General features: G+C 40.5%; 1 protein-coding gene across 1 annotated transcript in view; it reads right to left on the reverse strand.

Annotated features, from left to right (window-relative positions):
* Positions 1-13882: 13882 nt before the first annotated feature.
* The window catches only part of PPP1R21 (protein phosphatase 1 regulatory subunit 21), a 67174-nt gene continuing 53449 nt past the window's right edge, over positions 13883-27607 (reverse strand). Inside the window, exons 17-22 of the mRNA XM_068966903.1 lie at positions 23642-23884; positions 21405-21437; positions 20136-20252; positions 17965-18063; positions 16819-16947; positions 13883-14419 (exon numbers count right to left, since the gene is read on the reverse strand). Coding sequence (XP_068823004.1) covers positions 14390-14419; positions 16819-16947; positions 17965-18063; positions 20136-20252; positions 21405-21437; positions 23642-23884 — 651 coding nt within the window. The 3' untranslated portion in view covers positions 13883-14389. The remainder of the gene's footprint in view (positions 14420-16818; positions 16948-17964; positions 18064-20135; positions 20253-21404; positions 21438-23641; positions 23885-27607) is intronic.

The raw sequence follows: 27607 nt of genomic DNA on the forward strand, positions 1-27607 counted from the left end.
CTGTACATGACTACTGGAAAAACCATAACTTTGACTATACAGACCTTTGTCGGCAAAGTGATGTCTCTGCTTTTCAGTACACTGTCTAGCTTTGTCATAGTTTTCTTTCAAGGAGCAAGCATCTTTTAATTTTGTGGATGCAGTCACTGTCCACAGTGATTTTGGAACCTTAAGAAAATCAAATATGCCACTGTTTCCATTTTTTCCCCATCTATCTGGCATGAAGTGAGAGGATGATGCCATGATCTGTTTTTTGAATGTTAAGTTTGAAGCCAGCTTTTTCATTCTTTCACCCTCAAATATGCCAGTTTCCATTTTTTCCCCATCTATCTGGCATGAAGTGAGGGGATGATGCCATGATCTGTTTTTTGAATGTTAAGTTTGAAGCCAGCTTTTTCATTCTTTCACCCTCATCAAGAGACTCTTTAGTTCCTCTTCACTTTCTGCCATTAAGAGTGGTATGTATCACCTGCATATCTGAGGTTGTTGATATTTCTCCCTGCAATCTTGATTTCAGCCTGAGATTCATCCAGCCCGGCATTTCACATGATGTACTCTGCATATAAGTTAAATAAGCAGGGTGACAAGATACAACCTTGATGTACTCCTTTCTCAATTTGGAACCAGTCCATTGTTCCATGTCCAGTTCTAACTGTTGCTTCTTGTCCTGCATATAGGTTTCTCAGGAGGCACGTAAAGGTGGTCTGGTATTCCCATCTAAGAATTTTTCAGTTTGTTGTGATCTTCACAGGACTTCCCTGGTGGCTCAGATGGTAAAGTGTCTGTCTACAATGCAGGAGACCCGGGTTCAATCCCTGGGTTGGGAAGATCCCCTGGAGAAGGAAATGGCAACCCACTCCAGTACTATTGCCTGGAAAATCACATGGACAGAGGAGCCTGGTAGGCTATAGTCCATGGGGTCGCAAAGCGTCGGACACGACTGAGTGACTTCACAGTCAAAGGCTTTAGTCTATATATTTATATCTCATCATATCTTCTTTATCCATTTCTCTGTTAATGGACACTGGGTTGCATCCATATCTTGACTAAGAATTATTTTTTAAGCCTCTGTTGAATGCCTCCTTTTCCCCGAAGGTGAGACCAACCCTATTCAGAGGCTAAGATGGAACCCGACCTTCCAGGGCCCATCAATAGGCCCATTAAGAGAAAGAGGAGGACAGAGATGCCTAGCCAAGGGCCAGGCTGTGTGGATGCAGCAGGAGGCCCCCTGCAGAATGCAGGAGAGGAGAGTTGTCCTCCGAGGAAAGGTTAGGGGCTGACATTTAGTCCCTGATCCATCACTTGCAAGCAGGTGACTCTGGGCAAGTCACTTGACATCTGAATCTCTTTCACAAATGTAGCTACCTCACTAGAAAAAGAAGATTCACTGAAGAGACACTGAAGTCCAGGATGGGAGACTTGGGTGGATTCTAAACAGACTCAGAAGGTGAGAAAAGAGGGCATTCCAGGCCCTGGGATGGCAAGGCTGGAAAATCTTAGGAAAGGTGAGATGTTTGGATGAGAAGATGAAACTATATACAAAGAAGGAAATGGGAAATTCATGAAAGTTCTTAAGCAAAGGAATATTTTGATATGTGTATATATACATATATATATATATATATATATATATATATATATATAAAATTCACTTTTGTATCCCTAGAGCCTGGCACACAGTAGGCACCCAGTAAATCTTTGTGGGCTCAAAATGGTGACTGATGAATATTGATTTAATGGTCTGTAAAATGAACTACCTGGGAAGAGAGGGCTTGGGTCCAAGGAGAGGAGTTAGGAGGCCTTAGTGTGTGCAACCGGAAGGATGAACCAGGTTGCGGTGGTCCCCTGGGCTTGCTTCAAGACATTTGGGTCATCCCCCTTCCGGCAGCCCTGCTGCAGGCCTTGTGCACGATGACTGGCTTTGAGTTCTGCTCCCCACTGTGGTCTTTGGAAGCCAGGGCGACTCATTGATATCACATAGTCCCTTTGAGGGGGCCAAATCGCTGAAGCCAGGTTACTGGCTGTTGGTTCCGCTCATCTGTCTTCTTTGGCATCTGCCTCCAAATCCCAGTTGTTGAACACCCTAAATGCTGATTCCACCCCTGGGAAGTGGGCATGGGGGCCCCTGTCTCCAGCTTCTGTAATGTTCTAATGTCTGGGATGCTCTGGAAAGTGAAATGGGACTTTGCACATTATTGACCAAGGGATTTTTGCAGGAACTAACGTCTGTGGCCAGTGATTTGTCATGAAAGTGAATACTGAAACATCTTCAGTCGATAATGTTTGGGTAACAAAAGACGCATTCATCCACCTGCAGTCAGTAAGTTGTTAAGAATGGCCTGCCCATCCACTGACCCCAGGTTCACGTTCATGTACATGCAAAGGCATTCCAGGAACCCTACAAATCACAGCCCCGAGAGTGAGGTGTTGTTGGCTGTCTTCCTCTCGATGATCCCACCTGGGGTCTGTGTTGGAAACAGCCTGAATTCCAGGCTGGTATGGGCTTCCCTGGTTGCTCAGACAGTAAAGAATCCGCCTCCAGTGCAGGAGACCTGGGTTCAACCCTGGGTCAGGAAGATTTCCCTGGAGAAGGAAATGGCAACCCCCTCCAGTATACTTGCCTGGGAAATCCAATGGACAGAGGAGCCTGGCAGGCTATAGTCCATGGGATCACAAAGAGTCGGACACGATTAAGCGACTAACACACACACACACCAGTGAGTATCTTGACTTGAAATGCAGTGCTTGGATGATAGAGAGGAAATGAGGGAATTCTGATTGAACACTTCCTTGTGTTTGCACAGCAGTGTGATTTTCTTTTTAATGGTATTTAAAGTGTAGTCTTAAGACAAGGGTGTCCACTTTCACCGCTACTATTCAACATAGTTCTGGAAGTTTTGGCCACAGCAATCAGAGCAGAAAAAGAAATAAAAGGAATCCAAATTGGAATAAAAGAAGTAAAACTCTCACTGTTTGCAGATGACATGATCCTCTACATGGAAAACCCTAAAGACTCCACCAGAAAATTACTAGAGCTCATCAATGAATATAGTAAAGTTGCAGGATATAAAATCAACACACAGAAATCCCTTGCATTCCTATACACTAATAATGAGAAAGTAGAAAAAGAAATTAAGGAAACAATTCCATTCACCATTGCAATGAAAAGAATAAAATACTTAGGAATATATCTACCCAAAGAAACTAAAGACCTATATATAGAAAACTATAAAACACTGATGAAAGAAATCAAAGAGGACACTAATAGATGGAGACATATACCATGTTCATGGATCGGAAGAATCAATATAGTGAAGATGAGTATACTACCCAAAGCAATTTACAAATTCAATGCAATCCCTATCAAGCTACCAGCCAGATTTTTCACAGAACTAGAGCAAATAATTTCAAGATTTGTATGGAAATACAAAAAAACTCAAATTGCCAAAGCAATCTTGAGAAAGAAGAATGGAACTGGAGGAATCAACTTGCCTGACTTCAGGCTCTACTACAAAGCCACAGTCATCAAAACAGTATGATACTGGCACAAAGACAGACATATAGATCAATGGAACAAAATAGAAAGCCCAGAAATAAATCCACACACATATGGACACCTTATCTTTGACAAAGGAGGCAAGAATATACAATGGAGTAAAGACAATCTCTTTAACAAGTGGTGCTGGGAAAACTGGTCAACCACTTGTAAAAGAATAAACTAGATCACTTTCTAACACCGCACACAAAAATAAACTCAAAATGGATTAAAGATCTAAATGTAAGACCAGAAACTATAAAACTCCTAGAGGAGAACATAGGCAAAACACTCTCAGACATAAATCACAGCAGGATCCTCTATGATCCACCTCCCAGAATTCTGGAAATAAAAGCAAAAATAAACAAATGGGATCTAATTAAAATTAAAAGCTTCTGCACAACAAAGGAAAATATAAGCAAGGTGAAAAGACAGCCTTCTGAATGGGAGAAAATAATAGCAAATGAAGCAACTGACAAACAACTAATCTCAAAAATATACAAGCAACTTATGTAGCTCAACTCCAGAAAAATAAACAACCCAATCAAAAAATGGGCCAAAGAACTAAATAGACATTTCTCCAAAGAAGACATACGGATGGCTAACAAACACATGAAAAGATGCTCAACATCACTCATTATCAGAGAAATGCAAATCAAAACCACAATGAGGTACCACTTCACACCAGTAAGAATGGCTGCGATCCAAAAATCTGCAGGCAATAAATGCTGGAGAGGGTGTGGAGAAAAGGGAACCCTCCTACACTGTTGGTGGGGATGCAAACTAGTACAGCCACTATGGAGAACAGTGTGGAGATTCCTTAAAAAATTGCAAATAGAACTACCTTATGACCCAGCAATCCCACTGCTGGGCATACACACCGAGGAAACCAGAATTGAAAGAGACACATGTACCCCAATGTTCATCGCAGCACTGTTTATAATAGCCAGGACATGGAAACAACCTAGATGTCCATCAGCAGATGAATGGATAAGCAAGCTGTGGTACATATACACAATGGAGTATTACTCAGCCGTTAAAAAGAATTCATTTGAATCAGTTCTGATGAGATGGATGAAACTGGAGCCGATTATACAGAGTGAAGTAAGCCAGAAAGAAAAACACCAATACAGTGTACTAACACATGTATATGGAATTTAGAAAGATGGCAATGACGACCCTGTATGCAAGACAGGAAAAAAGACACAGCTGTGTATAACGGACTTTTGGACTCAGAGGGAGAGGGAGAGGGTGGGATGATTTGGGAGAATGGCATTCTATCATGTATACTATCATGTAAGAATTGAATCGCCAGTCTATGTCTGACGCAGGATACAGCATGCTTGGGGCTGGTGCATGGGGATGACCCACAGAGATGTTATGGGGAGGGAGGTGGGAGGGGGGTTCATGTTTGGGAATACATGTAAGAATTAAAGATTTTAAAATTAAAAAAAAATAAAGTGTAGTCTTGTGTTTGACCTTGGAATTCCTTGGTGAAATGGAAAAGATAATCAGTATCCTATTCAACCAGCAGCCAGTGGTTAGAACCTGAGGGGTTTGAGGAAGGAAGGAAATATTCAGAGAGGGCACTGGAGTGCCTCATGTCACACAGCTGGGATCTGTCTAGGAGACATTTAGTTTCAGATCAAATTTCTAATTGTGCTTAAGCTTAAGACACCCTAGGCAAACAGAAAAAGACATCAGGTCCTCCTCATAGTCCCTGTCCTCCAGCTACCATCCCTGTGATGATCAAGGGTTGAGGGAGAAAAAGGAGTCTAAAACATAGGAAGTCAAATGAATGTTAACTTTTCAGAGACTCTTCTGTGGAATTAGACAGGTACTGGGCCCAAGCCAGCTCCAGTACCCAGACAGGTACTGGGCCCAAGCCTTCTGGTAAGGAGATGAGCGAAGTGCAGAACAAGGACAAAGAAGAGGGAGGCAGAAGAAAAGAAAAGAGATGTTAACAGACCTGGGGAAAGTTACATGATGGCAACACAAAGCAGAAAAAAAACATGATAAAATATCATCATCCCTTTTGAATGCAAGAAAACTTCTGAGGGGAATAGTGGGGATATGAAACAAGATTAAATAATGAAGCTAAGTGAAGATTAGTTCATGATCTGAGAAAAGACAATCAAGTATAATCAAGAGATGTCTTGACTCCAGGCATTCTGGCTGAAATCCCAAACTGAAATTCCTGTGTCTAGCCATTGGGCCATCCAAGAGGCCAGCCCATCACAGAAAATGCCACCTGTAACTACAGAAAGGAAACAACACATTGGACAAACCAGTAATTACCATTGGCTTAAAGAGAGTCCTGAGTTCACCTTTTAAATTCCATCTTCTTTTTAATTCCAAGCATTATGATCTTGATTAGTAGGTAGCCCACCCAGTGAAAGAAATCTCTTTTGCAAACTTTGACACTTTTGCAAAGCAAATAGGCCCATAATCTTCTAAAGGGCAAATGCAGTTGACTGAAAACCATTTATCTTTTGCAAGGGACAGGCGCTCCTCTTCTGTGTGACTCAGCATGGCCCAAAAGGTTGCCGTTTTCACGAATGCAGATTTATTTCTTGTAACACTTCCACCTATTTTCAAAGGACCCTTTCTGGCAGTGTCTGTTTGTATCAAAATCTGGTGGTAAACAGCTCAGTCTGGCCTAACTAGCCAGGCGCCCGCAGCTGTTCATGGCCAGCTGTGACCTCATTTTCCTCCAGTTCCTGTCCTTTTCTTTGCTCTTCAGTAAAGAGACCCTCAGGCTATATCATTCTTTTCATTAGCAGGTTTCCCTTTCCTGGCAGCCTTTTATAGAACCCATTTAGAATTTCCACACTGTTGAGCAACAGTCCCCAAGTTGTCTATAAATATGATCTAGAAGATTAACTTGGAATTCCTCAAATCTCGAATTAGCTGAAGCTGTCAGGATCAATATAAATTCAAACCAGCTTTTGGAAATGCCCAATGTGAAGGTGGACTTTATTGGAAAGTGAGGACTTCAGATCTAGGACAGTCTTAGCCCAAAATGCTTGATAAGAACATCCCTCTCTAAAAACTTTACAAGAGTCAGTCTGTTTATATTACAACATTCATTCAAGATAAAGTAAAGCCCTGCGGAAGACGGTATTAAAAAAAAATTAACCAGTGATGGCTTCAACAGCAGTGAAAAAGAAACAGGAAAAAAATAAAAACACACCATTTTAGGTACACGATACATTCTGGACTGATGTTTTTAAACAACTTTATCCATGAGGAAACTAAAATACTCTTTCAAAAGCAATTTTCAGAGATAAATAAAAAGCATACATCCTCACTGAGAATGCCAAATGAAATCAATAATACATAGAGGAATGATCACTTAATAGCCTGGGACTGGCTATCCTGTTTTGGAGATAGGTCACCCCTAGGTATGGCTTGAGCTACAGTTGTATATAGTACCTTGGCCTGCTTCCTAATATGTATCCAATTAGCATTAACTGAACACCTACTGTGTACAAGACATTCTGCTAAGCACTGTCAGGGAGTAAGCATAAGGCATGGTTCCTGCTTCATGGCACCTGTAGTTGTTGAGGGAGATGGCATACGTGAAAATGACAACATGAGATGTGTCGACAACACAGCAGAAGAGGTACCCTAAGGAAACAGAGGAAAGCTGAAAAATTCAGAAATGTTTTTTCAATAAGTTCTGAAAATTCCATCTCTTCCAGGAAGCAATGAATGATTAAAGTCCTTTTTTTTTCTTCTTTTGCTCCTATGTGAACTTCAGCCAACTCAGTCCCTACTCTGCCTGGACTCTCTCATTTTTCACTTTCCATGTTTTAAGGGAAAATATTCTTCAGCATCTAAGTGAGATAGTAAGCAACGTTTTTTTTTTGTTAGTTAACTGAACCATGCTTTTTCTATTCTTGGACCTATGAGGTGTCACCACCCAGCTATCCCACTGGTGTTTGGGGAGCAGTGGGCCACTGAAGGAGCAGAGATCATTTAAAACAATACAAAGGATTTAAGTGGGGAAGGGGCCTAACAATAATAGCCTCCAGCATGTTTCCACCCAGGAGTCAATTCTTCTGATCCTCTCTTTACAAAAACAGTTATTCTAATCCTGCTCTATGACCTCTTCTTTCAAAGATTTGGAAGAAATGTAATGGGTTTTCCTGCTCTAATGCTCTGATTGCCAGTTAGTTTCCTATTTTGGAGCTAATTACCAAACTGCTTAAAAATGTATAGCACAGGCTAAACTTACTGACAAGCTTTCCATTTATCGCCACAGTGTCTGAGAACGTGGCCCTTAGCCGAGAACAGAAGCTTCTCTTCTGTCCCCAGACTATTCCTTGTCAGTGTGGCTCTGCCAAATGGTTTCTTAGCCTTCATCAACCAAGTTGCTATCTCCAGCCTTTTAAGAGCTGGGAACAACTTCCAGGGTCAATGTTGCATAGAACAAAACTATAAACTGCTCATTCTTCTGTCTGAGGGTTTTTATGATGAAGAAAGCTTTAATTCATGATCATTTGGAGAGAGCCTTTTGCTCCAACATTGTTGGTGGCTTTCTCAGCTAATTGGTTCCTCATTTTGTTTTTTTCTCTCACATTTTTGTTTGGAAATAGTGCAGATGATTTTTTTGTTTTGCTTTAGTGGCTAATGAACTTGGAAAATGGTTGTGTTGCTAAAAAGTATCTGTTAGCATAAGTGATGGTCTCTTCCCGAAAGCAGTGGAGAATCCAGTTTTATTTATCAGCTTTGAAAAGTGAACAGTATTGCTTATAACAAGCATGATGGGGGGTGGTGTGTAAAATGACCTAACAAAACACATGCTATTTGTCACAGTTGCTCAGGCTGAACCTGGAGCGTCTTCTCCCTTCACCCAGGCCTGCTACAGAACAGAATGTGAACAGTGCCCCCTGGAGTTGTGCAGCCAGCAAACCTACACCCCCCTCCCAGCTACTTCATATTAAAGAGCCTCTTTTTCTCATTTGGAATTTCTTATAATCCTACTGAAAACATGTATCATATATATGCATGAAAAAAGAACAGGAATAAACAAAAATATTAATAGCTGAATCTCCAAAAAGATGTGTATTCAACACTTTTCCTCATTTTCCAAATTTTTCACAATAAGCATATAGTATCTAATGAAGAAAAAGTCAGAAATGTTGTTTCAGTAAGTTCTGAAAATTCCATCACCTCCAGGAAGCAATGAATGATTGAGTCCCTATCTGTCCCTATCTGTGCCTGGACTGAGAATTATCTCTCATTTTTCACTTTCCATATTTTAAAAGGCCTAGACAGAACAGATGATTCTTTGAGAGGGCACAGCAATGGCAAGTAGAGACAAAAGATACTCACTGGAAAGGCTTGTGGAGAGAGTTATTTTAAGAGGAGACCCGATGCCCAGGATGATAAGGGAGATCCCAAGACAGCAGCAGTACAGCTGGCCTAGAGATCAACCAGGATAGCCTGGCACAGATCAAAGGACTCTCGGAGCTATTTCTTCCTTTCCTTCCTTTTTCTGGCTGCACCACATGGCTTGTGGGATCTTAGTTCTCAGAACAGGGATCAAACCCAGAACCCTGGCATTGAGAGCACTGAGTTCTAACCCTTGGATGGCCAGGGAATTCCCTAGGAGAGACTTCTTGAAGAAGATAAATTTGGCTAAACACCCAGCTGAATCTGATCACACTGAGATGAGAATTATACACCTGGGCACCTAGGAGAGAATTTAGGAATAATTAGTGATAAGCACCATGGAAGACAGATAGATAGTTATTAACTCCAGGGAAAACAAAAAAAAGTTGTACAAGAAAGGAAAAGGCATCATAGTACATTACATGACTCAGTTACCAACAGCATTTAAATGATCACACTAAAATATACATGGAGTATCGGTCTAATCAAAATGTTGATATAACTAGTCTGAAAGAGACTACAGGAAAACAGAAAGCGTGTATATGTATGTGAGTAGTAGGGAAAGGGAGGCAGATGAAACAGACAAATCCTCGTCTTCTAACTGGAAAATCAACTGACAATGCCCAACAGGAAAAGCGAAAGTAGCATGTCATTTGGAAATAGGGAGATAGATCAAAACAGTGAGTGAAAGTGCTTTTCTCTGGGGAGAATGAAATGAGGGTGCAAATCAGGAGATCTGTCTCTTTTGCCTTGTTTTCTCTTTATAATAAGTACTATTTTTAAATATTTATTTGGCTGTGCCAGGTCTTAGTTTCAGCATGCAGGATCGTTAGCTGTGGCATTCAGACTCTTGGCTGCAGCATGTGGGATCCAGTTCCTGACCAGGGATCAAACCGGGGTCCCTGTATTGGGAGCAGAGAGTCTTGGACCACCAGGGACATTCTTGTAATAAGTATTTCAGGACAGCTTGACTCAAATCGAGTTTATAATTTTGGTAAAAATACAGACATTTAATCAAGGAAACAGCAGCCTCTATGTTTTCTCTCTCACTTGCCGCCTTGTCTGAGACAAGCCCAGGGCAAGACAGGACATATGGCAGATTGTAATTGTGCATTTACAGGATCACTGTTGCTTCACTAGCAGACTGTGAGCTCTCAAGGGCAGCCGGTGGGCTGCTTTGCTTATCACAGTCTCATCTGTACCGGAGCATTCAGCAGGCACTGGGTAAGGCAGATTAAGAAGTTAGCGCTCTCATCTTTACAAAAGGTATGCATGACTCAAGTGTTCACAGGGGAAACGGTCCAATGTCTGGGACCTGCCTTAAAATATTCCCGGAAAAGAAGCCACGTGGAAAAAAAGATGAAACAAGATTGACAAAATGTTTGTTAAGAAGTGATGGAGACAAAAGGGTTCATACTAATCTCTAGTTTTGTGGTCACAAAATTCCTTTAAAAAAAAAAATAACAACAAAGTTTGTACAGAAAGTGGATTATGAGGAAGGGGGAGACTCATGCCATAAATTTATTAAATTCAGAACTTGGTAGCTGGGAAGGTTTATGTAATGAGGAATACATAAATAAAAACAGGGTCAGAGAAGAAAAAAAATCATATCAAAGGCAAACCTTGTACCCAGGCCATAAGCTCAAGAAGCTAAATGAATGCTGAAAGAAGGGGTAAGAATACTTACTGAAGACATGGAAAGGGAAAGTTGCATGAAGTATAGGAGTTACAGAGAAATTTAATATTTTATCCTCCAAATATATAGTACTTGTAGGAAGAGAACTGAATGTCTTCAATTCAAAAGGCTCATACTACAGTAGTGAATAAGCCAGGCTCTGGAAATCAGACAAGCCTGGATCTGAATCCCAGCCCCACATGGACTAGCTGTGTGACTATAGACAAACTGCTTACCCTCTCTAAGCCTTAGTTTTCTACCTGTAAAACAGGGACAGTAATAGCACCAATGAGATACCGTTATTGGAAATTTAAATGGAATAAGTCAAGTCTTTACCATGCCTGACTTAAATAAATGGTTAACCAGTGGTGGTCATTATATGCTGTGGCAAGAGACTGCCTAAAGAACAAAGATCTTAGCAATTAAGTTAAAAAGGGACAATTTTACCAGGAAACCAACTGCACCCTCTAGAGTCCTGCCCTGTTCCTCAGACCGAGGAAACCTCCCAGAGGCACTGACCCCTAGACAAAGGTCAAGCACTCCACAAGGACTGCCAGCAGGTCTGTGGGACCAGGCACCATGCTAGGCGATAGGGGCCGCTGGTCTGGGAGCTCTGGCAGCTCTCAGATGGGGAGAGATACAAGTCTCAGCCACCAAAGCAAAGAAGGACACAACCCAAGATTCACATTTTCTCTAAGAGAAAAGCAGGCCCATCTCTCAGAAGTGACACTCTTCCTGACCCAGAGGTCTGAGGATTTTCATAAAGGTAGACAGAGACTTGGAGAAGGAAATGGCAATCCACTCCAGTACCCTTGCCTGGAAAATCCCATGGACGAAGGAGACTGGTAGGCTACAGTCCATGGGGTCGCAAAGAGTCCGACACGACTGAGCGACTTCACTTTCACTGCTGCTGCTGCTGCTGAGTCACTTCAGTCATGTCTGACTCTGTGCAACCCCATAGACAAGCAGCCCACCAGGCTCCCCTGTCCCTGGGATTCTCCAGGCAAGAACACTGGAGTGGGCTGCCATTTCTTTCTCCAGAGACTACAGCAAGGGTGGGGGGCGGGGGTGCTTGGAAGAGAATAAGGAAAAAGTGAGTGACAGTATACACGTCTCACATGTACACACTACAGCTAGAGCGCAATGAGGGGCCACTGTGAAGGCTTTCTTTCTATCCAGGAGATGGTTCTGCAGAAATGTGCTAAGTGGAGAGAGAGATGTCTGGAGAACAGGAAGACGAGTGAGTCATCCAGGCAGCAGGGAGCCAGGGCTCAATTTAAGGCATCAAATAAGAAGTTAGAGCCAAGATATGTGAAAAGGCAGGAAGGTTCAGCAAGACAAGATAAAAAGTGAGATGTGCGAGGTGAGGAGGAAGTCAAGGTGACTCCTAGATGTTCAGCTTAACTCATAGCCAGGTAGAAGCAAGATGCTACTCCCTCGATCTTCCCTTGCAGTCAGGTGCATTCAGGTCAAAATCCCTGGCTTCACCTTTGACTGACTCTTCTTTTTCTCACACTCCACGTTCCTGCCCAGGAAGCATTCTTTTGACAAACATTCACTGAATGCCAGGCAGTGTTTTAGGTACAGGGAAGACAACAGTGAGCAAACCAGACCAAAAACCTGCCCTTATGGAACTGTAACCTCTAAAGGGGAGAAACAGGCAATAAACAAGATAAATAAGCAAAACATATTGTAGGTTAGATTATGATAAGTATCAGGAGTAAAAGCAGAGAAGAGTAATAGAAGTATAAAGAGTAACAGAAGTATAGAGGAAAGCGTTGCGATTTCAGCAATTCCTATCTACTCTCTTCAAAACAAATCCAGAAATAGCCTTCACACAACTTCCACTGCCATCAGCATGCACCAGGCCACCATCATCTCTCAACAGCCTCCTGCTACTGAATAGCCTCCTAACTCTTCTGTTTACTTCCACCCTTGCTACCCTACAATCGATATTAAGCCTGCTGCTGCTGCTGCTGCTAAGTCACTTCAGTTGTGTCCCAGTCCGTGCAACCCCAGAGACAGATGGCAGCCCACCAGGCTCCCCCGTCCCTGGGATTCTCCAGGCAAGAACACTGGAGTGGGTTGCCATTTCCTTCTCCAAGGCATGAAAGTGAAAGTGAAGTCGCTCAGTCGTGTCCAACTCTTAGCAATCCCATGGACTGCAGCCTACCAGGCTCCTCCATCCATGGGATTTTCCAGGCAAGAGTACTGGAGTGGGGTGCCATTGCCTTCTCTGGATTTTCAGCCTAGCAACCCATGATTCCATTAAAGCATAAGCCAGATGACATCACTCCTTAGTCCCAAACCCTCCAAAGGAGGAACAGAAACGCAGGGTCACAGAACACTGAGGGTCTAGCAGGGGCTGGAAACTCTAGGTTTAAGGTGGAGCTAAGCAACACGGTGCTTGCAGGCTTAGGCGCAGCCACAGTGAACACCGCTGGGTTCAGCTGACAGAGAATGAACATGAGCACATCACACAAAACAGAAAGGGCCAAGGGGCTAGGGAGGATGGGACCGAGCTGGACTCACCCAAAGATCCCTGAGGCAGGATTCAAATACTTCCATTACTGTGAAGACTGGGCACAACAGCCAGTCTGTCTCTACAGCAGGCAGCCAAGAACACGGGGCAGAGGCCAAGGAGTTGGCCTTCATGCTGAGCACAGAGGGAAGCTGGTGCTGAGCACTCAGGTGAAACAGAGTAAAGCATTCTGGAGGGTGACTAGCAATTGCCCAGTGAAGAGGCTCACAAGAGATGAAGCTGCAGGCAGGGAGGTGAGGAAGGAGGAGCTTCAGTCTGGGGATACAGACATGGAGTGAAATGGGCATGTGCAGGAGACTCGGAGGGAAGGAGAAACTAAAGACTTGGGGAGGGAGGTGCTGGGAGAGACACCTCTGAAATGTACACTGAAATGACACAATGTTTATGAAATAAACCAATATGAGCCTGAAAGGGCTTAGCAACCTTGCCTGAAGTATAGTTACAAGTACCTTGAGAGGTACTCAAAGCCTTAATAAAGGATTAACTGTACAATTATTCCAATTTGAAGGATTAGAAAGATTATATCTAAATCAACTGGGATTTGGTAATTCTGTGAAGCCTACTTTAAAACGTTTCCGTTTCCTTCATCAGATTCTCAGAAGACTGAAAGTTTGATATAAGTATGAATTTATTGACATCAATTTCCTTAAGCTATTATTCCAACACAGAGAAGGTACTGAAGAGCTGAAGACAATGATAATAAACCACAAGATCTGGAGTTTTCAAGGCCCAATCCCTCCAGAACAGAGAAAGAGAGACAGAGAGAATGAATAAGTCTTCAAAAGGAACTGGAGACTGTTTTCAATTATAGCGAGAAGTAATGGCAGTTTGACAATGTAAGCATTTTATCCAGAAACATATATCTATTCCATAGATACCAAATTGATTACCATATCATCGAGTCTGAAAATATACAAAATATTTGTTGTTCTTACATACTGAAATTAAAACCTAATTTTAAAAAGTGCACAGTAAAAACAGCATAAGGAAACCTACAATATCCAAGGTATGTGTATTGTTTTCCATTTTACTGTCAACATCAAATTCTGTATTTGCCTTACCGGTTACAAATATATTTTAAATATTTCAGGGCCATTTACAACACTGACTACTTTACTAGGTCCAACAACACTCCAGCTTCCTGAAGGCGGCCAGCACTGGACGTGGAGGGTCGGCCCCGCAGCTCCGCTCAGCAGTAGCAGCTCTGGAAAGAAGATGCCAACCCGCTATCCGTAAACTATCGACTCTTGTTCTTTTTAGAATTTCCCTGTGCAAAGAAAAATATCAACAATAAGAATACCAACTTCCAGAAAAATCATCCACACAACTTAGAGATCAAGCTGTCTGGAAGCCATAGTTCACTGTGGAAAACTAGCTTCCAAGAAGGAGAAGAGCTGATAACCTTCCATTGCTAACTTTTATTTAGAAATCACAGAGCAGTTTGTTACTTTTCACTCTCTCCACTTTTCTCCATCTACCTTATTTCCCTGGTGTCTGAGCACAGGTGATAAAGAAAAGAAAGCATATCTTGGATTTATCAAACCTCATATATTCATTTTGTTTCAAAGACAAGGTAGTTTATGATTTCATAAAGCTGAATAAAATATTTTAGCCTAAACTTGTTCCTTTGCTGTTGAAATGAACACCTTTTAAAAGGTCTTAATAGGAACTTATTTTTAATATGTGCCAGCTAATATCTCAGTGGCAATGATAATCTCAGGATAAAAGGAAGCTCAGATACCAGCTGAGAGCAACTTGGAAGATGTCTTAACTTAATTCCCAATTCCCTCATATACAGAGATTTGGACTTTCCAGTTTTATGTAACTTTTCTTTTTTCTGGAGTTCAGAACAAGATAATAGCAAACAAATGGCTTCAGGATGTTTACTTGGTATCCAACGGAGACCATGTCAACTCAGCTATCTGATGCTATAGCAATTTAAATGACTAATAAATGGGGAGTGGGGTGGGGGGGACAAAATATAGGGACCACAGAAAGATCAAAGAAAGGTTAACAATGGAAACTAGAAAGTAAAGAAGGATCACTAACTCTACGCTTTATTAATCACAGATATTCTAAGGACTAGATTAAAAATATTCCAAGAGGGCTTAAAAATTTCCTTACTTACAAAGTGACTGCAATACAATTAATTACCTTTGGGACAATGAGCTTTGCTATAGCTCACCAGGCTCTTCTGTCACTGGAATTCTCCAGGCAAGAATACTGGAGTGGGTTGCCATTCACTTCTCCAGGGGATCTTCCAGACTCAGGGACTGAACCCAGGTCTCCCAATTGCCACCAGGGAAGCCCCTATACCCAACATTAACCCTCCTCAATTCAGAACCAAATGCCCTCTGCAGCTCTGAGGTCTGAAAACTTTTCCTATAATGACTGTTACTTTTCTTCAAATGTTACGTGCTAAAAGCAGGCTTTCTCCTGCTACTCCCACTAACACATGTGCTTTCTACATGAGTCAGCTATTGCCCTGATGGAATACCAAGAGGCCAAAAGGGTTAAGGAGGCATTCTTCAAAAGGACCAATACCCTACCCCCTACCTACAAGCTCAAGTTTCCCCAAGCACCAGTAACCAGAGAACCCTAATCAGCACCACATAGGCTGGTCACAACCATCACAAAATGTCCCAGAAAAGCATCACAAACATTCTCTGAAGCAGCCAGAGGCCAATCAATACCACCCAATTACACTGAGAAACAAAATTCTGTAAGGCAGATTCTAGTGCATTAACATGATACACTTCCAAGGAGACATCAACTGAGCGGGATGCAGCTCTGCACCACCACTGGCAGAGGCGAAAATGAAGCTATGGTCCGTTCATCTCTATGTCCTTCCCAGGGCCAGCACGCAACAGGAACTCAGCACACGCCTGCAAGATCAGTGAGGGCCAGTGTGGACTGCCAAGAGCACATGCTGGAGATAGCAGATCCAAGCTGCTGGTGGCAGGGTGTTGTCTGAGTTATCAAAATATGCCAAGCATCTGAGATCATGCATGAAACCAGCTCTCTGGCCTCTTGAAGCCTACCTCTCATGCTAAGAGTGTGTGTGTGTGTGTGTGTGTGTGTGTGTGTGTGTGTGTGTGTGTGTGTGTGTGTGTGTGTGTGTGTGTGTATAATGATACAACAAAGATACATGATACATGGATATGCCCTTCAACACAAAAACACTACCCATATCTACTGACCCCAGCCTGGACAAGCAGAGGCTTTATGGGAAATGAAATTTAAGAAGTCTTTGGAATTAAAAGGACAAAATAGTCCTTTTATATGGTTATATGGATATGTTATGAGAATAAATTTGCTAAGAAGGTTACTTTTCAATGAGACCGTTTTAGATTCATATCAATAAAGAGTAATCCCCATCATAAACCCTCTTAAGAGTGCTCCTAACTAACCGAACAGTAGCAGAATTGCCCCAAAACCAAAAAGCAAGCAACACAGCGTTAGGGCCTGGAGGTCAGACCTTCTCTCAACTTGTAACTCAATCAAAAAATCTTCATTTTACTTTCAGATAAGAGGACAAGTGAAATGATTTATAAACACTTCAAATCTCTTAATCCTTTGCTCCTGAAACACACAGCAATGAAGTACCTAATATGAAATACATTAAATATTAACTATTACTCCTCAGAGAGACCCTTCCTTCCCTACCTTACTGGACATCTTTAGTGTGTCAATCTCTTCTCTCTGTTTAGATAGCGTCTCGTTCATGCTGCACAGGTGGTCGCTCATCATACTTAACTGATCCTCATAACTCCTCTTGGTAGTTGTCAGCTCATCCTGAATGGCCAGGGAAAAAAGAAAAGAGAAAGCAAAACTCCACCAGTTATACAACTTGAAAGTTTCTTTAACAAAAAAGAAAAGAAAAAAAAAATGTTGGAAAAGCAACCTATCAAGATGGCCTATCTGATCAATTAAGAAGCAGGTTAAGAGAACAAGCAAAAATGGGGAAGAAGTTTTTCTCAACCTTTAATATGGGTTCTGAATTTCTTTGCAGAAATGAGTTCCCTTCTATGCCAGGTATAAAAGTATCACACACACACAAAAAAAAAACAACCAGAGGGATTCATGCTCTTTTCCTCAGGTTTTCCTGAGCCTTTGGTGAGGCAGGGAAGGTGGTCTCTGGCACATTCCCACCACCCCAGACTCGATGGGGATCCCACAGCCGTCTGGGCAGGACTCTCCCTGGAAAAAGCACCTTCCTCTCCCCTCTCATCTCTCAGGCTCTCTTTGGCCTTTTAACATCTAGTCTTGTGATTCTAGAAAATCTATAAATGAATCTGAAACCAGAAGGAAGTAGGTATTGCTGTTAATGAGTTATTTCTTTGCTTGTAGTATGTGTATATTTAATAAAGGCTTCTAGAAACAAGGCTTGAAAACAAAGCAGTGAGTAAGAAGGAATATTTTGTAGCCCTATCTTTCAGTTTATGTCAGTTTTATGAATCAGTAAAGAGAAGGAATTGAGTCATATGAACAAAATAAACTTCTGGCCAGCCATGACAGGGATGATCAACTGGGAGGAAGAGAAAAAGGAAGGACTATGGATAAATAAGTATTATTTAAAGAAACACTGATTACAAAACTATTTATAATTAAAATTAAACTAGAGAAACAAATAATACAACCACTTCTTGCCTACTATAAATGAGCTGTAACTTGAAAATAAGCTAGAAATAAAATGGTAAGAAAAATATTATATCTAGAGGTCAAATGTCACCATTTTAGAAAGGAAATGCTGATTTTCAGCCTAAGAACCTTCAATGAAAAAACATACTGCGCAGGAAACATGAAACTCACCTGAAGTCGGCTAATGTTCTGACTGGCTACTTTCATCTCTTCTGTCAGTACCTCTTTAGACTTTTCAGCCAAGGCCAGTCTTTTAGAGAGTGCTCGGCACTGTGAAATCAGAAAACATACCATAATCTCAGGAAGCATTTCCCCAAACCGAACTTACTTCAGGGAAGGTTACTAGAAAACAATCCCCAAGACCACACTTCCTTCCTTCATTCCACAAACATCTGCCAAATATCCACAGGCCCTGTACCATATACCCTGGAGCACACATAAGAAATGTGAGTGGTCCTCACTCACAGCAGTTTAATGAGGGAAAAAACATCTACTAATCCAAGTTCATCGGTATTTCTTTCCAAACTCTAGCCTAATGACCACAGCTTACAAAAAGCATAAGAAGTTTCTTTTCTACATTTACCCAAGATTCATGTACACTGGATGAGAAAGGAAGTAGTTATTTCAAAAGTGATCAATGCCATCAAGCAGTACGAATTCTAAGATACTTTGCTTCTTGTGTTTTAAGTTCTTTATTGGAGACCATATCACAGGAACAACAAAATCTTCACAGCCTCACTCTGTCGATGGGGGAAAAAAGATGTGAGAGCAGTTTAAAGACCCCAGTTGGCTTTTTGGCAGGGGGGGCGGGTCCTACTAAACTGAGGCTATCTGGAGACAGTACATGAAGAAGAAAAAAGAAAAATTCTATTTCATGCTATTGTTCAAAGAAGGCGTGCCATTAAAAGGATCACTAAATTTTCTGATAAACCATGAGGTTGACATGGAGAATCTGTGGAGACACATTTGAATGCTGTGTCAACATCAAATGCTCAGACTGACCATTCCAGTAAAGTAATACTGAGGGTCACCACTTTCTGTTTACAGACAAGGAAAAACTAGAACCATTTTAAAATTCCTGTATCACATTTGTGCTAAAAGAATTTACTAAGATAAGCAAATCTCTTGGAAATCCTCAGAAATTCCCCAGTTACTAATTTCATTCCTCATAAGGGAACTTCAGGCAAGTTCAGCCAACCAAATCAACCACTCTCTATTAATCACACATCTATGTGATCAGCCATTGAACCAGAGAAAGAGGGAGAGAGCTCTGCAAAACACAGGTCCTTGTGAGGATGACAATCAAGGCTGGGAGAGTAACTCAGAAGGTAGTTAGGGATCCAAAGCAGGACAAGATGATGTTCTGTGCCACATGGTTCAAACAGTAAGGCACTGCAGCAGCCAACTTGCTGTCCTCATTTTCCTACAATCCAACAGCTATCACTACTGATCATCTTCTCAAACAGGTATGCAACACTAAGCTATGCATATCATTTATTTCAGCAAGAAGAGAGAAGCAAAGCCTCTCTTCACTCCTAGCACCTGGCTTCCTTTCAACCTCTCTGTCTCTGCAGAACAGGAGAAAATCACAAAGTCACATTCTAATAAAGGGTGTGATCTTTCCTTTGTCAATTTCCTTAACAGTTTAAAGGATTATACATCTCTGTCCGACATCTACAACTAACCTTTTAAGAAAAAGTTTCTAATCAGAGACCTTACAAGTATCCTTATATGTTGAGTGATATCCATTCTATCTTATAAATTGTTTCTCACTTCTTGGTATCTGTAATTTCTTCTTTCATTTTCTCCCCTTCATCAAGGAATTTGTATAATTTTATTATCTTGCATAACCTTTTTCTAACCCTCTTAAGAAAATGAATTATATGGTGATGGAAGAAGAAAATGTAACAAAAGGCAACATTTTATATTTTTTAAAGGTTGAAAGAGGTTACATTTTGCATTTTATCATTTATAAAAACTCATTACCACAAGTTGTCATTTAGCAACTAAAGAGAATACTAAAGAGAAACAAAGGCATACTTTACTTTGAATTTCCCAAAAGAAAATTCCTTCACCTATGAATGTTACCAGCTTATAACTCTCTAAAACAAGGAATTTATAATAATAATGTTCCAAAACATGTTATATAACCCTAAGAAAGTCTATCGATAAAGATTTTTCGTTGGTATGTGGACCAATCTACATGAACTCTAACCAAATCCACATTGCAGACACACTGACTCTGATCTCTCTTTTGTAGTGAACAGCAGAAGGCCAAGACAGTGACCTAATTGCTGAAGAGGTTAGGAAAATCCACCTGATCCGATTGACTCTCCACTCACCTCAGCATAAAAGTGCACTGACTTGCTGTCAGCTAGCTGCAGCTGAGACGTCAGTTCCACTATCCTTGTCATGTAGTGATTTCTGATTAAGTCTTCCCGAGATTCCATATCTGGAGCCTAAAGAGAGCCCACATAACTGAGTAAATAAATGCCAGTGGGATGAAGCAGTTTTAAGAGGGGGGGAAAAAAAAAAAGATTACTATCACTTTAGCAAAATAAAAAGAAGACATTTCCTAGATTTTCATTTGAATTTTGATGGGCAATCATAGTTTCCCCACTTTTCGGAAAAACTTTAAACAAGACAGATGCTTTTATTCAGCTCCCTGCCCATCTCACAGTGAAGGTGTGGCTTCAAGAGCAGAAAGCAGAAGTGAAGTCTTGGGAGAGCCCCCAACCATGGGGCCATGTCTCTCAGTTAGGTGCCGCACACCTAAATTTTCAAAATCTCTATCTGCCTGCCTCCTATGTCTTCCACTAACTAGAGAACAGGGAGAAGGGGAGCATTTATTGGCATTCCTAAAAATATGAACATTCTTTTCCCCCACATTATCTTAAGATAGCTCTAATGCTTCTAAACATACTAACAAATTAAACTATTTCTATAATGAACAATTTATGGCCCTTGTTCCAGACTAGTTTTCTAATTACTCTAGCAATGGCACCTACTCAGTTGAGTTTAGAAGTATATGCATAAGTTCAAGATTACCTAAAGTATAAGGCCAATAAGGAAACCAAAGAATTTACCAACCTACTTGAACTATGTTTGCCAGTTCACCATTCTGACTATTAGGCTGAATGACTTCAGTGTTCTTTTAATGATTATTTGTAAGTTTACACTTGGAATATTTCAAAATGAAAAGGTGCAAACCTATTTGATAGGCCAAATATGACCTGGATTCAGTCACTTGAGGGCTGGAAAGAACTACAAGCCCATTGATGGTCAAGGCCCTGAAAAGCCCTGCTCTGCCAGGTGGCCCACTGGGAAGGTAATGGCTTGCAGCCTCCAGCCACGTACCAGCAAGCTGATGGCCGAGCTCATGCCACACCGTGTCAAACTGCCAAGTCAAGTCATTCAAGAAGACAATTACAGAAACAGGCTGTGATTTGTTGATGACAGTTAACACTGACCCAAGAGAAAAGCAACATGGATCCACAATGACTAGACTTGTCAGAAATGTAATTAGATGAAGCTGACTTTTGCTGGACTTTGTCAACAAACATGTCGTCAGATATTTACTAACAAACAACATGATGTTAAGCACACATTACCTCACTGTCAGATGTCCTGGTTAAAATTCCAATCTAGAACACAAGGGAGGAAAAGCTTTAGAACAGACTGTTTATACTTTAAACACAACAGCTTAAACCCTTGTAATATTTTTTCTCTTCTGGGTTCACAGTTTCAAAGCACACTAACAAGAATTCCTTGGTGGGCCAGTGGTTAGGACTTGGTGTTTTCACTGCTGTGGGCCTGGTTTCAATCCCTGGTTGGGAAACTAACATCTCATAAGCTGTGTGGTGTTGCCAAAAAATAAAATGAAACAAGCAACACTGAAAAAAATAAATAAAAGCACACTAGCAGTGGAGTTCTGAAAGGTCACCCTCAAATCAATCATCTTTCGATACAAATCATCTTTCAACACAAGCTGGCCCTTCAGATATGTAACCATATTCATGATTTCTGTCATATGGCAATAATGGATATGACCATCACTATTTCCTCTATCCAAATGCTGTTAGCCATTTTTACTGAAACCCAACAAATGGTCTGAGAAGAAAAAGAGGAAAAACAGATTTTAACTCTGAGTCATTTCTACACTTATTTCCAAAGCAGGCAAGACCTAAAGATAGTTTCATGGTGACCCTAATAACTAAACATTTTCTCACTGCTGTGGGCATTTTCTCATATGCTGCTGATAAAGAGTATAAACTAATACAGTCCTTTAGAACATAATTTAGCAATAAAGATCATGAAAACATTCAGTCTGATCTGATCAATGAGACAGACTCTGAAGGGAAGTCCACAGATGAGTGCTGGCAATGTTGCACTTCCCCAAATGGTACCTAAACTGATGCCAGAATTCTGTCCTGTTGGTTAAATGTCCTTCCAGGCAGTCATCTTCCCTTGTCAGGGGGAGAGGTCAACACCTGTGGCTAGGATTCAACCTCACCATCGGGCTTACATAGGATCCTCCAGTGAGCATACTGGCCATTCAGGTCACTGCTCTGGGAAGTCTGGTGTGTTTTTCACTTTTCTAAGAATTTTAATTCTTTTTTCCTGTCCTATATTTTACTATGAAAATATGTAAACACAGAGTAAATTTGGGCAAAAAAGGATAATAAACACCTGTGCACCCACAATGTATTAACACATTTATACATTTATCAATGTATTATCAATACAATTATCAATACATTAATACATTTGATAAAGAACAATTTGTTACATTTACTTTATTTATCTGTGTGTGTACATTTCCTGAAGTATCTGAAAGTAAGCTGCAAATATGATGATATCTTACTCTAAGAACTTTGGCACTTACCTCCAAAAAATAAAGATATTCTCCTAAATAATCAAAATATCATTGTCACATCTAAGAAAACTAACAATAATTCCAGGTTTCTGACACTGTTAAGGTGCAGTGAGGTCTGTATACATCTTGAATATAAAAGTTAATTTGTATATATTACGATTAAGTATGCTCTGAATCAGACACAGATAGACGTGAAAAGGACCATGACTTGCTCTTCAATAGTATCCGCGAGCTATAAGGGGAATCACACACCTTAGGACAGGGCCGTCAGCAAGTACCACAGCTGTCCTCAAGTTTCGCAAAAAAACACTGACAAAAATACATTTAATGAGATCCTTCTAATTTGAGGGTCTTTTTTCCCTTCCTTTCCTGATTTCTCATTTATCTAGATTTTTAGTTATTGTTTTACAGTGGGCAAAATACTATAATCAGAAAATTTTTCTCTGTGTAACTCTGAATTCTATAATTCCAATAGAGATGTTTCCTTACCTTCTAAATCACTGCAATTAAATATAAGGCAAGAAATACAAAGCTGCAAAATAACATCACTATATTGCCTTAGGAAGTCTAACTGTATTATATGTAAATCATAAAGCTTTATATTACCTAGGAATATACCATATAATTGGTTTTAAAACGTATTTATGGTCATTTCTGTGAAAAGTTAGTCATTTAGTCCTTTGTCAGAAACATAAGCCCCATATCACAAACGTTTCAATGGAAAAACAGAATCATCATAATTTGACTTAGTTTATCTTCACCAGAAACACAGCCCTTACCGTAGGGAACTCTTACATGTAAAATCAAAGAGAATGGAATAAAGTTGTGTTTTGAAGGGGGCATCCTGCTCACCAACCTGAGTTTTCCAGAGCACATGGATTATTCCTATCATAAATTCCTGTAATTCACGTGGTAAACTCTGAACACTCCGGGGGATCCCCACTAGTTACCATTATAAAAAAAGACACTTACCTCACTGGTGCTGTGAACGGGATCTGGCACAGCCTTGGCAGACGTGTCTTCCTGGCCCGTAGCAGTCACCGCAGCAGCCTTCTCCTGGGCCACGCCTACCACCTGCCCACTACTTGTACTCTTCAGTTTATCTGCAGTTCGCTGGTTTTCTTTCTCCAGCTTGATTTTAGCTAACTGTGCTTCCAACATCCAATGTTCTTTTTCCTGCTCCAGTTTAGAAATCTTCTCCAAACTCTGCTGAACCTTGAAAGCAACAGAGAATTCTGAACCTTAGAGGATGATGCGGACAAAACTTAGTGGCCAAAAAAACACTTTATGGAATGCAAACCAAAACTACTTCACAGGTGTGAAAACAAACCCACTTGATACTGGAAAATTTTTATTTTTCAGTTTTATAAGATGCAAAAGGCACAACCATAAATTGAGAAATTCAACAAGAATAGAAATTTTTAAAAATTTTATTCATCACAAGGTATAAATAAAAAGAAGCATGTATCCAAAAGAGGACTAATATCCAGAATATATAAAGAACTTCTGTAAATCAATGACAAAAAGACAGACAACCCAACAGAGAAACAGCAGAAAAAAAGACTTGAATATGCACTTGAATGTTACTATAAACATAAAAAAGAAGGTATTCAATGTCACTGTTTATTAAAGAAAAGCAATTTAAGACCACCCAAATGACTAAAATGAAAGACAGAAAATACAAAGACGGACATATTTATGGGGCAACTGGAACTATCACATAGTGCCAGGAGGAGTGGAATTCGGGACAAACACTTTGAAAACTGTTTGGCAGGATTTTTGAAAATTGAACTTATATCCTGTGCATCATGCTAAGTTGCCTCAGCTGTGTCCGACTCTTCTCAACCCTATGAACTGTAGCCCACCAGGCTCCTCCATCCATGGGATTCTCCAGGCAAGAATACTGGAGTGGGTTGACATGCCCTCCTCTAGAGGATCTTCCTGACCCAGGGATCGAACCTGAGTCTCTTCTGTCTCCTGCATTGGCAGGTGGGTTCTTTACCAGTAGCATCATGTGGACTCAGCAATTCCACTTCTAAATATATGCCCAACAGAAAAATATGCATGTTTATCAAAAGACAGGTATAAGATGTCCATAGCAGCCCTATGATATTTAAACACTTGAAAACACTCATAAGCTATTGTTGTTCAGTCACTCAGTTGTGCTGCGACCCCATGGACTGCAGCATGCAAGGCTTCTCTGTCCATCACCATCTCCCAGAGCTTGCTCAAACTCATGTCTATTGAGTCAGTGATGCCATCCAACCATCTCATCCTCTGTTGTCCCCTTTTCCTCCTGCCTTCAATCTTTCCCAGCATCAGGGACTTTTCTAATGAGTCGGCTCTTTGCATCGGGTGGCCAAAGTATTGGGGCTTCAGTTTCAATCAGTCCCTCCAATGAATATTCAGGACTGATTTCCTTTAGGATGGACCGGTTGGATCTCCTTACAGTCCAAGGGACTCTCAAGAGTCTCCTCCAATACCACAGTTCAAAAGCATCAATTCTTTAGCACTCAGCTTTATGGTCCAACTTTCACATCCATACATAACTACTGGAAAAACCAAAGCTTTGACGAGATGGACTTTTGTTGACAAAGAAATGTCTCTGCTTTTTAACATACTGTCTAGGTTGGTCATAGCTTTTCTTTCAAGGAGAAAGTGTCTTTTAATTTCACAGCTGCAGTCACCATCTGCAGTGATTTTGGAGCCCAAAAAAATAAAGTCTGACACTGTTTCCCCATCTATTTCCCATGAAGTGCTGGGACCGGATGCCATGATCTTAGTTTTCTAAATGAGTTTTAAACCAACTTTTTCATTCTCCTCTTTCACTTTCATCAAGAGGCTCTTTAGTTCTTCTTCGCTTTCTGCCATAAGGGTGGTGTCATCTGCATAAATGAGGTTATTGATACTTCTCCTGGCCATCTTGATTCCAGCTTGTGCTTCATCCAGCCCAGCATTTCTCATGATGTACTCTGCATATAAGTTAAATATGCAGGGTGACAATATACAATATTGACATACTCCTTTCCCAATTTGGTACTAGTCTGTTGTTCCATGTTCTAACTGCTGCTTCTTGTCCTGCATACAGGTTTCTCAGGAGGCAGGTAAGGTGGCCTCATATTCCCATCTCTTTAAATATTTTCCACAGTTTGTTGTGAGCCACACTCAAAGGCTTTGGTGTAGTCAATGAAGCAGAAGTAGATGCTTTTCTGGAATTCTCTTGCTTTTTCTATGACTTAATGTATGTTGGCAGTTTGATCTCTGGTTCCTCTGCCTTTTCTAAAACCAGCTTGAACATCTGGAAGTTCTCAGTTCACGTACCGTTGAAGCCTGGCTTGGAGAATTTTGAGCATTACTTTGCTAGCGTGTGAAATGAATTCAATTGTACGGTAGTTTGAATATTCTCTGGCATTGCCTTTCTTTGGGACTGGAATGAAAATGGATCTTTTCCATAAGCTATAAGAATGGATAAATTATGTAATTCACACAATAGAATACTCAATAGGAATGAAAATGGACCAAACACAACTACATGTAACATGGATGGAATATCACATATATAATGTTGAACAAAAGAAGCCAGATCTGAAAGAGATGCAGCATAATTCCCTTTTAATATAAAGTTCAGTATCATGAAAACAAAGAATGCAGGATTATGGTTATCTTTGGAAAAGAGGAGAGCAGCTACTGGAGAGGGGCATGAGGGAGGCTTCTGGGGTCCCAGCAAGTATTTTTTAAAATACATTTCTTCATGTAAGAATATATCTTTTCCAAAAATTTCATCTAGCTACTGGTTAAAGTGTTTACTTGTGAAAATTCACTGGAATATATTAATAATTTATATACTTTTCTTTATGTTGTACTTAAATAAGGAGTTTTTAAAAAGCTAATTCTCAAGGCAAATAAAAGCTTGAGAATTAAATAAAAATAAAAGCAACCTTTGAGTGAATTCCAAATGCTTTACCAAATGATTGAGCAATTACCAGGTACCAGACACTGTTCATGTATTTTCCTGCCAGTATCCCAAGAAGCCTCCTAACAGTCCTACAATTCTCACTTCTCAAAGAGGAGATCTGAAGTTCCAGGAGCTGGAATCCTTGCTAAGCTAATGGCAGAGCCAGGATTGGGGACCTCATGTGTCTGGTTCATTAGTCTTTACTCTTTTCGCCATGTTACACTGCCTCCTACTGGCTCAATTAATCCTTACGAGACCCTGCAAGGTAGATATTTAGACTGCAGTTCTTATCAGACTAGCCTGCAGCTGGTCTGTGCCAGAGTGCGAAAAGCAATAGCTCTGATGTCAGACCATTCTGCCACTTATTAGCTATTAATACTTTGGATAAAAACTTCTTAATTGCTTTGAGCCTTAACCTTCCTCACATAAAATAAGACAGAAATCCAAAATAAATTAAGATACTCCACATTTCACTGTTTGTCTCAGGAATTTTGTTTTTTAGGAATTATTATGTGGATTAAATTTTCAGTTTCAACATCCTCTCAGATTAATGTTGAAAAGATAAGTGATACATATCCAAAAATGAAAACAAGGTCAGCTTAGGCAAAACACTCTCAGATAAATCTGTGCCCTCTTTAAAAGAAATATTTCCAAAACTAAAAGCAAGCCAGGGAGCATCCTGAGTTTAGAATTCTTTCCCCGCTGTTGACCATAAGAACCCAGTTTGCAACGAGTACATTTTGAGCCCTTGATTATGTTCCCATCAAGTCCTGAACTCTGCTAGCTAAAATGTGAACAAGTGCACAAATAGCTTTTAAACACTTTTTTTTTATTGATGAGAAAAATATTCGATGTTAGTTAAAATATGCACTTACAACCCAGTATATAATTGGAAGATGTTCGGATATATTCATTAAAGAAATACCTGTTGAAAAAATAAATAAATAAATAAATAAAAGCAAGCCAGGTATTAAAGTAAATAA

The sequence above is a fragment of the Capricornis sumatraensis genome, chromosome 1, assembly GCF_032405125.1.
Source record: "Capricornis sumatraensis isolate serow.1 chromosome 1, serow.2, whole genome shotgun sequence".
NCBI classification, from domain to species: domain Eukaryota; kingdom Metazoa; phylum Chordata; class Mammalia; order Artiodactyla; family Bovidae; genus Capricornis; species Capricornis sumatraensis.